We start from the raw sequence: 16,684 nt of genomic DNA, 5'->3' as shown, positions 1-16,684 counted from the left end.
GGCGTGACGCCTTACAGCGATCAGACAATCCTGCTTCCTGATGGGTCTACGGACCAAGTGCTTTCCGCTGTCCCCACATAACAATTCCGGGATGCTGAAGCCTTCGAATAACCCGAATTAAGCCATGATATGTGGCGGTGAATCCATATTACTACGTTGGTGGAATTTGGTTTGTTACCCTGGGGCACCACATCGGTCACTGGTTCCATAGTGTAGTGGTTAGCACCCTGGACTTTGAATCCAGTAACCCGGGTTCGAGTCCCGGTGGGACCTTTCTACTAAGAGCTTTGCAAAACCTTCATCCGTCTTACCGGTGCATACGAAATATTTGAGGCGCCAGCCGTTCCCACTTATGGCGCACAATAAAGACGGCGTCGCATGTGGGCTGTTTTATGTCCCAGGAGTGCGGTGCGACTAAAGCCAATCATGGCATTGGCGTTCTACGACTGACGAATGCCGTCGAGACCTTGCTATCGTGAACAACAGATTCGACAGTCGATACCGGAAAAGACTAGGTTGTTTGCTGCACTTGTGTTTTATCCTCTACGACGATCCTGTGTCAGCGTAAAACGAATGCTGTCGCCAGATTTGTTTCCACATTGTCAATCACGGGTCACCGAACCTGTCGAGTTATGGGGAAGGACTCAGAATTCTCTTCGTCTAAAGTTGCGGCGGCAGAGTGTCCTCGACCCCGGTGATATCATGCAATAGTTCTCCACACACCAACGCTAAGTGTAAGCATCAGCAAAAACACTGGACCGTGACAGGTCGATTTTACTCTCGTTAAACCTCCGTGAAAAAAAGAGTTCCAATAACAGTTACGTTTCTGGCGCTTATATCCGTTCAACATGGTTAGCACCGAAAACGCTGCAGACAGTCTCGAGCCCATCACGATTTGTGTCACACTCTGCAGGACGAGGTGATGTTGCCTCTTTCCCTGTTGCCATTGCATTAAGCCAGCAGGGAACTACGCTCCAGAAAAGCTGGACACCGCCGGCTTCTCCTGTTGGCTCCCGCAGGCCAAAACATGCTGGCTTCAAACATGAAATGGAGGAAGGTCAACACTTTTTGAAAGAGGAACAGTATTTGCAGGCTGCATGCTTGCTGGTCGACCGCGTCGTGTCAACAGACGCACGGTGTGAAACCTCCCGTGTGATGTTCTGTTTGCGGTTCTCACCCCTTTCCTAGAAGTCCTTTGCTTTTCAGCAGGACGAACAACGCTCCTTCGGAGATTTTACGAACGTGCAAATTGTCGTTCGACACTCCAACGAAAAAATCTTGAGCTTAACGCCGCCGCGACTCCTCTGTTTCCCCTCAGGCCATATATAGCCTTTGTGTGCCTCTCTCGAAAAGGAACATGTGCACAGGACAAGCAGAAAGTCGAAAGAGACTCGCACATGTAGACTTCCTTTCGTCACCGACTACGTTTTCTGCACCAAATAAACTCTTTTTTGACTTCGTTTTGCACTTCTTCAGCCGCTGCATGTAGTGTGGAAGCCTGGCACTCGAGGCGAGACTGCCCGGCCTGTTCCCTATACGTCGAGTGACTAGCCGGCCCGGTCAATCTAGCTTCGTCCCTTTGGGGGTAGCTGAGAAACGTGTAGAGTTCTCTTATCTAGTGCATGTAAACCGGTAATGGAGGCCGTTTTCCTGAAATACATTCTCCTTCTCATTCTTGGCGAAACGGTCGTCTGAACAGCTATTTATCGCCGAGACTTTCTGGGACTTGTGGCACCCCGTGGGTGCGTATGCAAGAGGATGCAACACGCATCCCTTGCGCGCTTTCTCTGGATATGTGGATTTCCTCGTCGCGATCTTTCTTTCTTCCACGTTTTCTGCTCTTCCTCAGCAAATAAATCAGACTGTTGTTTGCTTTTCCATTCTTCTGGGCGCCTGAGCACCCAGGGAAGAAACTGCGGACCAATGAGAAAAACATGTGCGCGGCCACCCGACGCCTCTTTTTGTTGCCTCAGTGCCATAGGGAAAATCGATTTGGCGGTAGGAAATTTAATTTTTTCGTCTGATGCACTCGACACCGTAAAGGCGATCTTTCTCCAGCGTTGTCCCTAGAGAGATTCGACAACCCGTCTTTCTAGACCCGTTCTCCTCGTTTCTCTCGTGTCCTTTTCGGGGCTCAGGCTTCATGCTAATTTGGGGGCTACAGCCTGAGAACCGCGCGCGCTTTGGCTGGATCATCCGCGTTGAGTCTGTGTCAGGTTTGGACGAAGGCAGTGAACAGAAATACGCTAGGAACTCCAGTCGCACCATCCTGCGAAATATTTCGAAAAACGCTTGCCTTGAAGGGAAGGGAGATCTTGTGCGCTGCACCTGTTCCTTGCCACACTCGCTGGAACGAGCCTCTTCCCTGTCGCTGCCAGGAAGAAGAGCCAGTGAATGCAGCGTTGTTGAACCCTGAGGTATTTGTACCATTCATGTCCTGATGCGGTCATTTGTCGTCATCGATTTGCTTCCTTTCGGTCCCTTTGTTCAAGGCTGCGCATGCACTCGTTCCGATGTGGCTTTTTGTTCGGATCAAGGCCCCTTCTTGTTCGTGGCTTTTCTGCACCTTGTCGCTTTCGCAGGTGACTGAGAAACCATCAGAAAGCGACACGACAGTCGGCGTGGTGTAATCAGCTATTCTCATCCCCGCTCAGTCACGCTTTCTGCATGTTGTCTTCCGTCACGGAGCCGGCGGCGCACTTTTCCCAGTGACCGACCGCGGGTTTCGCTGTGTGATTTCCATACCCTGCCATGCTCGATGTGCCATCTTTCAGACTTGCTCTTCCTTTAGGCCGAGAGGCCGGGGTCTGCTTTGTTTCTCTCGTCCGGAGACTAGAGTCGAGTTTGCAAGGCACACGGTGTTTCTGTGACATTTGACAAGCTCGTCATCGAAAGCCCGTTTGCTTTCTCTCAGTGTTCCGCATCGGTGCCATTTGCTATTTCTGCTTGCAGACTTGTCCGCCTCAGTTTCCTGTCTCGATATACTGTGCCGTTGCTCTGGAGAACGGCAGCCATTGGGCTGTATTCACGGAGCTCTATTTGCCAGGTTGTGTTGGCTGGGGTAGCCGCATTGTCAGTAAAACACAGCATTTCTTCAGAGAGCAAGGGACACTGCGTGAAGTCGCGTTTCGCCGAGCAGCCTTTGTCCCGAATTTCGTTCCTTACCTCCATGAAGAAGCTTTCTGACAGGAACAGGGCCATTAGAGAGCGAGCGGTCTCAACCAGCCCCGCCTCGTGCCCTGTGCCGGGTGACGGCCATGAGATGCTTGAGGTAACTGCACAGGGATAACTTTGCCGCGTGTCTGGTCGTTCCATCGTGGCCACTGTGGAGCGAAAGAAAGCGTGCTTTCTTGTGCACTGTCAAGCCACGTCTGGCTTACCGGGAGTTTTTCAGTTGTCGGCACTTGGATTTGTTTGCCCTGCGAACCAAACATTCCATGTGTAAGAGCAGGGATTTTCACGCATTACGTGGTGACGCTGCCAATCCATACATCCGTTTGAGCGGCCCCATGTTCGTTTGTTTAAGCCTCAAGTTTATGCTGCGCGCGTCTGCAGGTATCCGGCCTCGCCAGCGGGACTACTTTCCCCACCGAGAGTTTTTGTAACCTCTAGATCCATGCCGCATAGTGGATGCACCTCTGCTGCAGGTTTGTTGTCACCGAAGTTTTTGTCGGATGGAAACGCGGTATTCCTTCGTCGTTTCGTTTAAAGCCGCGCTGTCACGTGGTTTTCCCCCGAGAAACGATTGTCTCTTGATCTCGTTAATACCTTGTCATGAAGCGCGGGCTGATATGTAGCAGGCACCTTTAAGGTGTAGCAGACAGCTCTGCCGCCCTATCCCGAGGCATGCTTTTTTCGCAACTGTTTTGTCTGGACCTTCTTTCCGTCATGTCATACACCCAGCGCTATTTCCGTGGGTGATGCATACGCAGGTGATGCTGGTTTCCCCCCATTGCTCAGAGTTGCTTTGGCATACACCTCACGAAACGACCTCTTGAGGACTTTGCTACATCCTGCCTGCGACCTTCGTGAGTGGCAGAGTCGTGCAGTTTCAGTGTGGCACCCGGAGTCACCTCCGACACCCGCGTGGTGCCTGGATTGTCTTTTCTCCCCGCGATTGAAACGCCCCCACGCATGCGCTTCTCACTCGTTTCGTATCTCGGGCAGTGTTGCCCAGAGACGAGCCTCTTACTAATAAGGTCTTGTTCGTTTCTCTCTAGTCAGTTCCCTCTTCTCCCTTCGTTCCTTTTTTGGCCAACTGGAGGATAGAGCTGTCTACGACGGGAGAAGAATTCGCGTACCAAATGAAACAGGTATTTCAGAGCTTGTCCCGTTCTCCACCTGTTTCCGTCTCCGACGCCTTCCCTCATCGTTTCCTGGAGTCCTCGGTCTTCAAGTAAGCACCGTTCAACCTCTTTCCTCCACTCCCTGGACTGCGGCTTCACGCTCTCCTCTTTCACACGCCAGCATGGAGAAGTTTTTGGCGCTTTTGGGGAAGAGACTGCCTCTTCCTCTGGCGACGCGAGTGACGAAATATGTCTCTTTCGAACTCGAAGGGTTCTGTTCTGCTCTAGTGCCGCCTGCGGCTCACTCGGGCGCCCACGAAGGAGACACCATCGGCCGAAGGCCCTCGCGGGACGGCACATCTCTTGGTGCACCTCCAGGAGTCAGCTCAGGGCCTCTCTCTACCGCGTCGTCTGAGGAAAGGAATCTCCTTGAGCTCGTCGTGAAGGCTCCTGGATTGCTTGCGGGAGGCGCCAGAGCCCCCGGTGCGCACGCAGGCGACCATGGATTCGACCCCCGGGGTTTCTACCTGTTGTGCTGGAAAGAAAAGACATCGACGACTCCCAAATTCAAAATTCCTCTGGCCGACGCAAGGCTCGTTAACAATATCACAGAGCAGGGCCCGTGCGTATACATAATTGCGAGCAATGGCGAGTACGAGTTTCAGTGCTCGGAGCCTCGGATCTGTAACCTATGGCTCGACACGCTTCAGCAGCTAGGCTGTCGCCTTCTCAAGTTCACAGATTTGTACCGCCTCACGGATTTCATTGGTGAAGGAAGCTTTGCGAAGGTGTACATCGGTGTGCATCTCTTCACTGGGGAGAAGGTCGTTGTCAAGGCCATCAACAAAAAGAAGGTCTTGGAGAGCAACGTGTACACGGAGATCGAGGTTCTCCGGAAAGTTTTGCACCCCTACATCCTGCGCCTCTATGCAGCGTACGAACAAGAGGACTACGTGTGCTTGGTGTTGGAGTACCTTCGCGGCGGCGAGTTATTTGACTATCTGAGCGAGAAAGGTCCCGTCACGGAGGACCAGGCCCGGCACTGCATGCGCCGGCTACTGCTGGCGCTTCAGTGCCTCCACTCGAAGGGCGTCGTGCATCGAGACTTGAAGACGGAGAACCTGATTCTGGAGGCCCCCGACAACCCCACGACTCTGAAACTGATCGACTTTGGCCTGGCCTCCACGCTTGGCAGTCCCTCGATGCGCATGCGCTGCGGTTCCCCGGGATACGTCGCGCCGGAAATTCTCCAAGACCTTCCCTACGGCACCAAAGTGGACGTTTTCAGCGCCGGCATTATTCTCTACACGCTGATTGCGGGTTTCACACCTTTCCGAGGTTCCAACGTGAAGGAAATCTTGAAGAAAAACTTGAGGTGTCAGCTGAATTTCACACACCATCGGTGGACAAACGTGACCCACTCTCTCAAGGACTTGGTGGCTTGGATGTGTTGCCGGAATCCCGAGAAACGCTGCGCCGCTTCTGCGGCCCTCACGCACCCCTGGTTCCATAGGGTTCAGAAACCTCTGCCTCCGCCCCTCTCGTCGGCTTCTGCTTCTTCTCCTTTCTACCCCCAGTCAAGCGATTCGTCTCGTGTAAACAGCGCGCTGCCTAGCGAGCGAGGCTCCGTCTCCACCGGCCCGGAGAGCACAATCCAAAGCCACAGGACGAAGGAAGGCGACCTGAACGTGGCGAGAAGAAAGAGCGGGCGCGAGGTCGGAAGCCAAGATGAAAGCCAGGTGGATCCGGCCCCGTCTCTTGCTGTTTCGTCGTGGAGAGATCGAGGCCTCCAGCCGCCATCGGCGCCACTGCACGAAAAGAGAACAGATGGAGAGACAGCGCCGCCGCTCTCTTCGCGGGGAGACTCTGACCCCAGCGCTGCGACTCAGTTGTCGCTCTATGAGAGGCACCCCTCCGGCGGTCACCGGGCCTTCTCGGGTAGCCAAGTGAGAGCCGGGAGGCCTCCAGGCTCCGTAACCCCAGGCGCACGCGAGGGACAAGGACTGCCTTCGTTGGCGCCTCCGCAGTTGGTCGAGGAGTGCAAGGGGAACGGCGACTTGAGAACAGGAGACTCATTTGTCGGAAAAGACGAGGCACCGCTGACAAGGCCGCAACGGAGGGGCGGGGCCGCGTTTGCCTCGGGTGTCGAGGCAAAAGGAACCCACAAAAGTCAGCGAGGAAATGCGTTGTGCTCCTCCCTTGAACAGCTTCCGTCGTCAGTCGAAAATCAGCCGACAGTCCGAGATTCCTGCCAAGGGAGGCCCTCGCCTCGTCGCACTGTGGACCAAGGGGGGAGTCTTCGAAATGGAGAAGTCTCGACACATGCAGGAGACATGTCGTTTAGAGAGTCTGTTGCGAGAGCCCCGCCCATTCGACCGGATGTCGCCCAACTGGCTCCTTCACAGAGCAATCACACTGAGGTAAAAGATGCCCCGTGGTAGAAAAATCCTCGTGCGTTAATCAGTTCGTGTTGTCTCGGATTCCATCACAAATGCTCCCTTCAGTTAGGAACTCCGTCGATACGACGACAGATATGAGGAGCACTTAGAGTTGGTGGATCAGTAAGACCGAATGTATGACGTTCGTAGGCTTTCAACTCGGAAGCATTAACTGTATTTTATTGCGTTTTCCACCCTATACTAAAAGTGGCTGGAGAACGTCCAGGCACATCGAAACGGAGTGGGGTTGAAGACATGAAGGCGAAACCAGACAAATTCGGGTAGAGATACTCAGGCCAGGCTTGTTGAGGCCGTTCTCTCTGAAGTTGCACAATGAACATATTTCGTCAGGTCCTGTCGAAACGAACACTATGGTATTTTTCCTTCTTCATGTTGGAGCGGTTCAACGCCATTCGTGGTGTTTCGTCATCACAGCATCACCATCCCGGTCGCCTGCGTGTGCTTTCGTGTAACTGCAGAGACCACCGGCGTCTTCGCCTCACGCTGACTTCCCTCATGTTTCTTCCCCTCTACGCAGTGCTTCCACGGGTCGTCCAGACCCGTGTGTTTCTCGTCGGTCCTCTTTTGCCTCTTGTTCTGAATCTGTACCCTCCTCCTCTTCGTCGTCATCTTCGCCCGCGTCGCCTCTGTCTGCAGCAGCTTCTTCGTCAACTTCTGCTTCAGCCGGTGGGTATTCTTCTCACAAGGAGGCGCCCTTACGACGCGATGACGAGGACGCGCTTCCAACCAAAATCAAAATCCCTGTCTCTACACCCCGGGACGAGGCCTCAGAGAATACAAGAAGAACACCAGACAACCGTTCCACTTCGTCACGTGTAGAGGCCGACAATTTGTCACCTGCCTCGGCTCCTGACCCGGCCCTGTCTCAAGGAGTCGGTGACCCTCAGGAAGGAGGCGAAGAGCGAACGTGCAACGAGGACTCGCGAGATCAAGGAGAGACCTCAACGTTCTTCTCGTATCGTTCGTTCGAATCAAGCGAGCACCAAAGCGGACTGAACGGCGATGAAACCGACAGGAAGCTTCCGCCCTCGGCCACATCCCCTTTCTCAACCTCATTGCAGGCGCCGCATCCAGAGCGTGAACAGCCTGCTGAATTTAGAGTGGAGAAAGGAGATATGCCTGAAGGCGTGGAAAAAGGAGGAAAGCAAGGAGTCTGGAAGCGGAAATCTCACTCACCTTGCGCCTCCTCTACAACAGCGGGTATTTCCCTCGCAGCACTGCCCCTGACACCTGCACTGGCCCCCGGTCTTGACTTTACTTCCCAACGGTTCTCTCAGCTCTGGGAGACCCGCAACGAGGCGGCAGAGAAAACCACAGATTTGGAGAGAGAGGAAGGTAGAACAGAGACGAAAAACGCCGAACCGAAAGCAGATGTGCCTCCCGAAGGAGCGGCCATTAGCGGAAACGTTCAAGGTGTGGACGGTCGAGAAGGTCCAGAAGAAGCAGAGGTGAAGCTCGGGAGTTTCTCTGGTGGTTCGCGAACACGCGGCGAGGGCGAACGAAGAGGAGGAACATACCAGAGGGACGATACTGTTGAAGGGGAAAGCGAGGACCAAGTGCCGGCTTCCTCTTACCAGAGACGCCCTGAAGAAAGAGACAGACATCATGCCTCGACGTTTGCGGCCATCACGGAGCCACAGAGAGGCGAACAGTATGAGAGTGCCGTTTCGGGTGAAGGAGACGTTGGAATAACGGAAGGTCAGAACGAGGGACGTGGGGACAACAGCGCCGATCAAGGTGCAGTTGCTGTCTCCTTTGCCCTTGACACTTCTTCTTGTTCCCCCGGTTCACAGTACGCTCCCTCTGTTCCTGCACCCCTCCTAGAGCGGCAAGATGTCGAAGCGTCTTTCCGATGTGATGTCCCCAGTTCACTGCCCCTGTCGGCTTCAGGGCGCGCGCCTTGTGAGCCGCATGCAGGCAAAATCAATACAGGGGGAGACCCCGTCTCCAACGCATCCGCTGGCATATTATCGGGGTCTCTACCCCTGTTTGCTCTTCCAGCTAGCCCTCAGCATGTGAAAACAGAAGAAGTCAACGGCCTCGCAGTTCATTCTGACCATCTCGATTTCTTCTATTCCTCCGTGGTTTTGAATTCAACCGCAGAGAACTCACCCGCGGGCGCGAGAGGTGGTGGCATCGCCACGGAGAGCAACGGCGACACTGAGGGCTTCGCCGGGGCATACGACAACACTCAGGGCCTTGCGCCCGATCTCGGCGTGAAGCATGGCGAATCCGAGACATGGCGAGCCCTGTGTCAGCAAGTGGACATCTTCCGACCTCTTGCCTCCGCAGGGTCGGAGTGTCAGATGCACGACAGCTGTGCTTTTGAGCATCTTCCTTCGTTGCCCCCGAACACGCTTCTGCGCTCCTTTTTCATGCCGCATGCAGAGGCGAGTTTGAACAGAAGCTCCACGTCATTCGACCACACTTCGATGAATCCGGACTTGTTTCTGCCGTACCGAAAAGGCGAAAGCGTTGACTTCAACGCCCAGCGATACCCCGCGTTCGTCACCGAGGGAGACGCAGAAGGAAGAGAAGAGCGCTTCTACCAGCTTCTGCGGCAGCATCTGGGCATGTGCCGACAGAGTGGGCCTGGCCTTGGAGGCGGCGATGGGAGAAAGGGGGAGCCCCGAGATGAGCTGTCGCCGCTGTCTGTGCCCCTCGACAACAGACCTTTTTTGCAGTTTCTGCGAACTCCACATGGCGCTGCTCGCTTCCAGAGCTTTCTGCTCGAACGGAATCAAATCGACTGCTCGGACCCTGACAGGAAGCCCCTTGCTTCTTCACCACTTCCCCTTTCGTCATTTAGCGTTCACGACACGCCCATGAATCCTTTCTCCGGCGCAGACGCGACCAGTGGAGGCAGCGCGACTCGAGAGGCCAGTCGAGTTGCTGGGCCCTGCGAGGGCGAAGAGCCACGGATACACGAGAGTCCGACGCAAGAGTGTAACATACGGATAGGCGGTGGGCTGAACTTTTTGTGTTCAGCTTCCCAGGGGATGCCAATGCATGCGTTGTCTTCGCCGCCGTTCCAGGTGGTTCCGCCCCTCCAGCCAACGGTAGCGAGTGCGGGAGCTGAGGGCCTCCAGCAAGATTGCCAAGACATTGAGGCCACCGAGGCTGGAGCCCCGAGACGCGACATAGGTAGTCAAGAGGTCGCAAAGCAGTCCAGAACTGGCGTGGTGCTGAAGAGTCCTCACCATGGAGAGGACGGGACAAAGACATCTCAGCTCGGAGTGGCCTTCGGCAGCCTCGGCCCGATAAGTGTGGAGACAGGTTGCTCCCCGTCGGGTGAACGCGACGAGACTGGGCCTGGAGACTCGGCGACGGGGCCTTTAGAAGGCCCGCAGGCGGATCCAGAAGACAGTTCCAAGTTTGGGGACCACCGAGACAAAGATGCTTTTGATCTCGGAGGGAACGATTCGGTCAAGAGTGATGACGGAGCGCTCTCGTCTGAAGCACGCGAGAAAGCCGAGATGGCCTCTGTTGTAGGCGACTCATCGTTCCTCGCTGCATGCGCGACTGGCCGTATCAAGGATTCGCGAAAACCGAAGCGGAGTGCCCACGGATGCGTCCCAGGGCAGGAGGCGCCGGACGCTCCGGATGCGTACGTTCGAAGCCGAGCGCCCGGGAGTGAAGCAGGCATGCAAGGGAAAGAAGGCAGTGCAACAGAAGCCGAGACAGGACGTCGAAACCCTCCTCTCAGGCACAGCCCCCCACTGCCGCCTTTGTCGCCCCATGCGCATTTGGACAGGACCGTCTCTGAAGGTCGCACAGGACGTTCGTGGTTGTGGCGAAGGCTTGCCAGTGAGACTTCAGGTCCAGCGCAACGTAATACGATGGGACAAGCGTTACCGATCGGCGCCGGGAGTTCGCCTTCCCAGCCTCCCAGCAGCTCTGGATCTGGATTGGCTTCTAATTTAGCGAGAATTCCCGCAGAGAAAACAGAGCAGATATCCACAGGTAAAGATGTCGCACCGCCTCTCGCACACGGTGAGTCTCCGAGTCTCCAAGGCTCGTCCAATTCTGCAGCGTCTTTGTCTCTGACAGCGCCAGCCGTCTCACTCTCGGGCGCGAAACAAAGTGACCACGGAGAAGGCAGAGCCGAGCCCAACGAGCAAAGAAGAGCACATGAATCTGGAGGGACAGAAACCAGTGAACTCCATTATGGCTTCCCTAATGAAGGCGACAGGGACGGAGATTCAATTGCGGGGCCTGGAGAGCAGATCCGCGTGAGGAGTCAGGCTACATTCACGACAGGTACCGCCGTGGGTGAGAGTGAGGCCAGCCTGGGAGGAGGCCGGACCCAAGGTAATGGGGACTCAGGTAACCTTCTCGAGACGGCAACCCAGAGTACGAACGCTGCGTCTGGATCGCAAAAATCAATCAAATTCAGTTGGAAGGACGCTGTGTCGGCCAAGTGCCGCGACGAAGAAGACAACGCGGTGATCGATTTGACTTACGTCCCTTCTACGCGCGGCTCTCGAGGCGGCTCGGTCAGCCGGCATCTCAGACAAGAGGCGAACAGCGCCCGGAGTGTCTCCGTTGGCGTCGGAGACAAACGGCGAAACGGAGACGTGGACAAGGTGGAGGCAAGGACACCGACCGAAGAATCCCAGGTGGCGTTGAAGAGTCTCGTATCTGGAGGAAAGGAGAGAGCTCCGATGGTGGAACGGTTGGCTGGCAAAAGGCTGGCCACTGAGAACGGAGCGACACAAAACACATTAGCGTCGATGGCAGGCGAAGGCCAGCGAGAGGGTCCGTCGCTTCGAGGCAGGAAGACAGACGTATCAGTTGCCTCCCACCCATCCTTTCCGGCTCCTCAAGGGCCGACGCACAGTCTCTTCAGGCCTTCGTTTTTGCAGTGGCATCAACGTCACCTGGTGGCCTCAGCGATGTCGCCTTCACTGGCGAAACGGGCGCCTCGCTCAGGGTCGGCATCGGGGGAGATGGTCTGTGAGGCGTCGAGTGAGACTCCCAAGGCGGGAGGAGATCGAGAGCTTCTGAGCCAAGCGTCGCAGGAACGCAGCAACAAGCGCGAAGAGCCTGAATCCTTGAAAGAGGGACGAGCTGAGAGTGCCTTGGCCTTTGCTACCTGTTTAACAGGTGGGAGGAAATCGCGAGAAAGCAAGGAAAGTCTGAGCAGGCAGTGGCGCCGCGACTGGCGGGGAACGAGCAGCCGCCACGGCTCCTCTCACTGTGGGTCGGTTGCAGGTTCCGCGTGTTCTCACCGTTCTGCAAAGGACGAACGAGAACATGCAGGAGGCAACAGGAGAGCCAGTTTTTTGGACACAGACGATCGCAGATGTTCCTGCTTCTCCAGCCAAAGGTCGAGTGTCTCCTCCGCTACAATCCTCTCTCCGCGACGCAAGCGAAGCACGGCGGCCTCCCTTTGGGCCAGTCTAACAGGGAGCTCGAGCACGGTGAGCCACACGACCGAGGGAGACGTAGCAGCAGCCCGGTCTCGATCTGCGGGGCGAACAAGGTCGTACGCCTTCAGGTGGAGGTTCTCCTTTGTGGCTACTTGGTCTTCATCGCGGGTCCAAGGCAGTCACTATGGGGGGAGCGACGCCTCGAGTGCATCTCTGGCGGACCTGCCGCCTCTGCCGTCTGCCGCTGGCGCATCTGCGGCCTTCGCGATCTCCGGACACGGCGAAAACGATGCGCACGCGGCACTTGGGCTCTCGCACGAAGGCGCGAAAGAGCGAAAGAAACAGGGGTTGAGAAGAAGAAGTGAGAAGACCCGTCGTCACAGGGGATTCCTCGATATGATGCGAGGGAGCAGAGCAACGAAAAAAGAGAAAATCAGAGGCAAGCATAGGCGAGAAGAAGCGACAGGACCTCGCGTTGCTTCTGACCAGGGCGTGGTGGCTGCCTCCGGGTGTGAAGCACGTCAAATCGACTCACTTCCTGGTCAGCTCGCGGAGAAACTGGAAGCTGAGGGTGATCTTCCGATTCTCGACGAACACAGAGAGAGAAGTCGAACGGAAGAGACACAGCGCTCCGAGGCTCAGGCAGTGAGAAAGATCTCGAGTTCCTCTTGCTCCAACAGCAACTCAGGCAATGCAGCGGAAGTCCCAGCTCGAGGTGCGTCGATGCTATCAACTGGAGACAGAAGCGTGACCTGCGCGAGTTCGGTGCAGGCGCTATCCGGCGACAGACACCGCAGCAACGATTTGGCGTCCTGCCTTTCGGGGGTCCACGACGATCGAGCTTCTTCCGTTTCTCGCGCTTCACGTCAGCAGACCAGCGGGGGACCGTCAGAGGCTGGGGCGTGGATGGGGGCGCGAGGCAACTCCTCGGAGCCTTACAAGGAGAGCCCAGATAGCAGTCGGCGGGCGTCGATCGCCACGGCGTATTCACATGCAGAGAACTCAGCGTCTAGAAGCACGGACAAGACCACCAAGAGCCGAGACTTGCCGCGACGCCATTCGGTCGTCCACACCGATGCGGATTCCACGGAAACGCATAACACAGCCCATGCAAACAATTTCCATGGCCGGCTAGGCGACTTGCTTTCTTCTTCCTCGATTTTCGCCAGACTCGCGTCGGCTGTGGGCGCACGCGAATGGATCACCGGCAAGCGGCGACCGCAGGAAGGCGAGGAAGCTGACGACGGGGCAGGCGTTGTGAAGGCAGCGAGAGAAGCACGGAAGAGAAGTTCCAGGAAAGACGGCGTGAAAGATCGAGAGAAGGGCGCAAAGCGCAGGAGTGGAAAGCGCGACAGTGTCAAGCGTGAGAGTGAACAGCAAGACAGCTACAGGCAGAGGGGCGGGTCTCTCGGCTCCGATGTGACCTCGCTTCGACGTAGAGGCAGCACTGCAAGTGAGAACACCTGCGACGAAGATAGAAGCTCGCTGGCGGAGACAAACGGAGAATGTAGGAAGGAACCGACTTTGTGGGAAGACTGGTATGACGGCGAGGCCTTCTTCCAAGATGCTCACGACGCGTGGGGACCCGAGGAAGAACCGGACGCTCTCGTGCGAGGGGCGACAGGAAGCAGGCAGGAGGTTCAGCTCGTCAAAGACTCCGCCAAGGCATGCGCTGCAGAAAACGTTGCGTCTCCGCCGGTTTCGGCGAAGCCAAGGCTCGTGAGCCTCGATGGCAAAAATGCACCTGTGCGCCGTCAAAGTACGGCGACGACCGTGGACGGTTTCTCGTCTTCTTCGTGTTCGAGCGACTTCACATACGTGGAAGGCCTCGAATATGCGCGCCGCGAAAGAGGCTCGTTCTTCCTCTGGTCCTCATGTGTCTCGTCCTCGTTCTCGTACGCAAACCAGGAGTCTGGAGGGCATCGCCGCCAGTCCACGATGGAGACACCAGGAGGGCTACCGAACGAGAAGACACTCCGCATTTCGGCGTCGCCGGAAGCTGCGGTCGCAGACGAGGTTCTGGTGAGGAAGCGAAAGGGAGAAGAAACGGTGCAACCGAGTCGAGGAAGAAGGCTGGCTAGTGTCGTGAACCACCCGGAACGGGAGGTCGAAGTGCGTCGGAGTGACGCGCCTTGGCTCGTCCAGGAGAAACTCCACGGCACTTCGTTTCATTCGTTTTTTGATGACTCAGATGAAATTAAGAGAGAAACACATGCGAATGCTCGGCCAAGGAATAGGAAGCGACGCACTGGCAGCCCCCCCACGGTGGCGTCCTGCCGCCACAGCGGGGAAGGATCCGAGAGACTGAGGTCGAGCGCCCGGGTTGCGGAGGCACCGCAGTGGAAAGACAGTAGAGGCAAAAGCATGCGCGAACGAACGAGATGTAGGCGATATAACGTTCTGCATGCAGAGGACGAACATAGTAAATTATGAGAGGCGAGAGGGACGATGATCCCCCGCTTGTACCGCTCCGGGCCGTGCAGGAGTGAAGCGAAGGTCGTACAGCCGGGTGTGGAAGGGGGGAGTTTGTTCTTGCGTTCTTGACGCAGCGTGTCATGAATCGGTCACAATTGTTTGCGCATTTCTGCCAGGGGAAAGAGGACGCGAGGATGTTCTCCCTTTTCTGTCTTCGAAAGAGCCGCTGGGAAACCCCGCCGTTGTGCGAAACGCGTCTTTGGAAAAACTAATGCAGCTTACATGTACCGCGTCTGCCCTTGTCTCAACTTGTTTCGTCTCACCTGTGTTTTTTGGGTCGAGACGACGACGCAAGCACCACTGATGTCTCGAATCCTGAGGAATACGCCTCGTTTGTCTCTTTAAACACTCTCCCTGTTTCGTTTTTCTGCCACAGCGACCAATCTCTTGCCCCCCTGTATTTGAGCAGACGGGCTACACGGAACGTGACAAGCGGCAGCAGATTTATGTAAACGGCAGAAAACGTTCGCAATTTTAGATCGGTTGGGGTATAACACGAAGCGTAATACTAATTGAGTGCGTTCGACAGGCAGGCGCATTCGCAACGTTAGAGCACATGCAGGCAACGCAAGAGTCTCCACGAAGAAAGCACACACCCACTATCACCTTATTTCTGCTCTCTGTCTCCATTTTGTTCAGTTCGGTTTCTTCACCTTGAAGAGAGAACACGCTCACGCGTGATCGCGGTCCACAACGACACAGACACCCGACGCAGGGAGCAGCCGAACAGCCTGCAAGAAAACCCTGCAGATGAGCGCCCTGTTCAAGTTGCAAAAACAACGAGGCTTATCGGTTACAGACTATTTCCGCCATAGTTTGTTTTGCGTTTTCATTCTCAGTATCAGCTATACCTACAGCAAGGGAAGTGTTCTGGTTTAGAGCCCTGGATAATTTACTGGAATTATGATTACATGTGAAGCTCCTTTCATGGCAGTCACCGAATTAACAACGGGAACGCGACATCACGGGAGAGACGCGAACTGTTCCTAGGCGTGACAGAGAGAAACAAATCGGAGTTTACGCCAGATCGCCAGGAAGGCATGTCCCTCTCATAACTCGCCGGGAGCACATGAGGCGTTCACCCCCCCGATCAGAGGCGCAATTGTCCTTGGCCACGACGAGACTTGCTAATCAGAAAATGCATTTGTGGTTTCTCATTGAGAGTCTTTCGGCTATGAAATAATCGCTTGGGGTAGGCGGGTGACTTTGTCGACATAGTTTTCTTGAGGTTTCGAGGTTTTCGATTCGCCGACAACATACGTCACCTAGCTACACATGCTCACCTCCTTTTGTTCCAAGAAATTCTCTAACTGCTTACAGTGTACATTCAGCGCTCCCTCTCGCTCCTAACGATGACGTATGACTAAAATATCCCGTTCTCTCGGTGCAAACATGCGAACGCATCTCGTCGAGTCGACACTCAAACTGATATAGACAAGCAAATGTGGGACACGGTACTAGTTATATCAATGAGTTTAACCGTTTAAAGTGGGTATTCGGTACTGGTGACACCGACTACATTAACTCAGTGTCCTAGAGAACACGATAAAAACTCCATTGCCACACAAATCTTCTAAATGGACCATAGACTATGGTAACAAGGAAATGCGGCGAAACAGGCGTTCTTTCAAATAGAGCAGCTTTTCCTGAATAGTCTCTGAGCCAAGCTCTGAAATGTTTATTCAAGTGTACATTTTTCAGTACAAAACGTCTCATTACTAAATCTTCACCTCCATACTTGTTGGAAAAAGAAGGTATGGATGGATACGGAAACGTATGAAGCGAAATATAGTTGTATCTAAAAGAAAAAAAAACTGAGACCAGTTCATGCTTCATCACAGTTAAGTAGATTACCACGTACTGTGTAGCAAAAACATACTCGACTGTTTTTGCAGAGTCCTTGTCCTGCGAAAGGGTTCAAAGCAAAAGCCCACGGCCGTCGTCCCTGTTCCTGTGTAGAAACCTTTTGGCTTATATTTGGTGCGGGTGTCGCGCCGCCTTCACAGCGGAGCTGCGTGTCAAATGCCAGGTAATCCTGTGGAAGGAGAAGTGCTAAAGTTCGCGCCAGTCCTCCAACGAAACCAGGCTGAGA

At 55.1% G+C, this 16,684-nt stretch overlaps 1 protein-coding gene and 1 non-coding gene across 2 annotated transcripts; both read left to right on the top strand.

Moving 5' to 3' along the window:
• Positions 1 to 201: 201 nt before the first annotated feature.
• On the top strand, positions 202 to 273 carry TGME49_315200. Its single transcript has one exon. It is a non-coding gene; the product is annotated as a tRNA-Gln (tRNA).
• A 1,362-nt stretch (positions 274 to 1,635) lies between these two features.
• Positions 1,636 to 14,994, top strand: TGME49_315190 (CAM kinase, SNF1 family). Its single transcript, XM_018782853.1, has 2 exons — positions 1,636 to 6,706; positions 7,204 to 14,994. Exons 1-2 carry the CDS (start codon positions 4,469 to 4,471, stop codon positions 14,548 to 14,550), a joined length of 9,585 nt encoding a protein of 3,194 aa, XP_018635341.1. The 5' UTR covers positions 1,636 to 4,468; the 3' UTR covers positions 14,551 to 14,994.
• The last annotated feature ends 1,690 nt before the right edge of the window (positions 14,995 to 16,684 follow it).

This window comes from Toxoplasma gondii, chromosome XI, assembly GCF_000006565.2.
Source record: "Toxoplasma gondii ME49 chromosome XI, whole genome shotgun sequence".
NCBI lineage: Eukaryota > Apicomplexa > Conoidasida > Eucoccidiorida > Sarcocystidae > Toxoplasma > Toxoplasma gondii.
The sequence above is the reverse complement of the archived record's forward strand: the minus strand, read 5'-3'. Positions and strand labels throughout refer to the sequence as shown.

What these genes read in the sequence shown, in the direction of transcription:
- TGME49_315190 (XM_018782853.1), top strand. Translation starts at nt 4,469, where the DNA reads ATGGAGAAGTTTTTGGCGCTTTTGGGGAAGAGACTGCCTCTTCCTCTG. An exon ending in CACAGAGCAATCACACTGAG is followed by an intron (nt 6,707 to 7,203) that starts GTAAAAGATGCC and finishes GTGTAACTGCAG; the next exon opens with AGACCACCGGCGTCTTCGCC.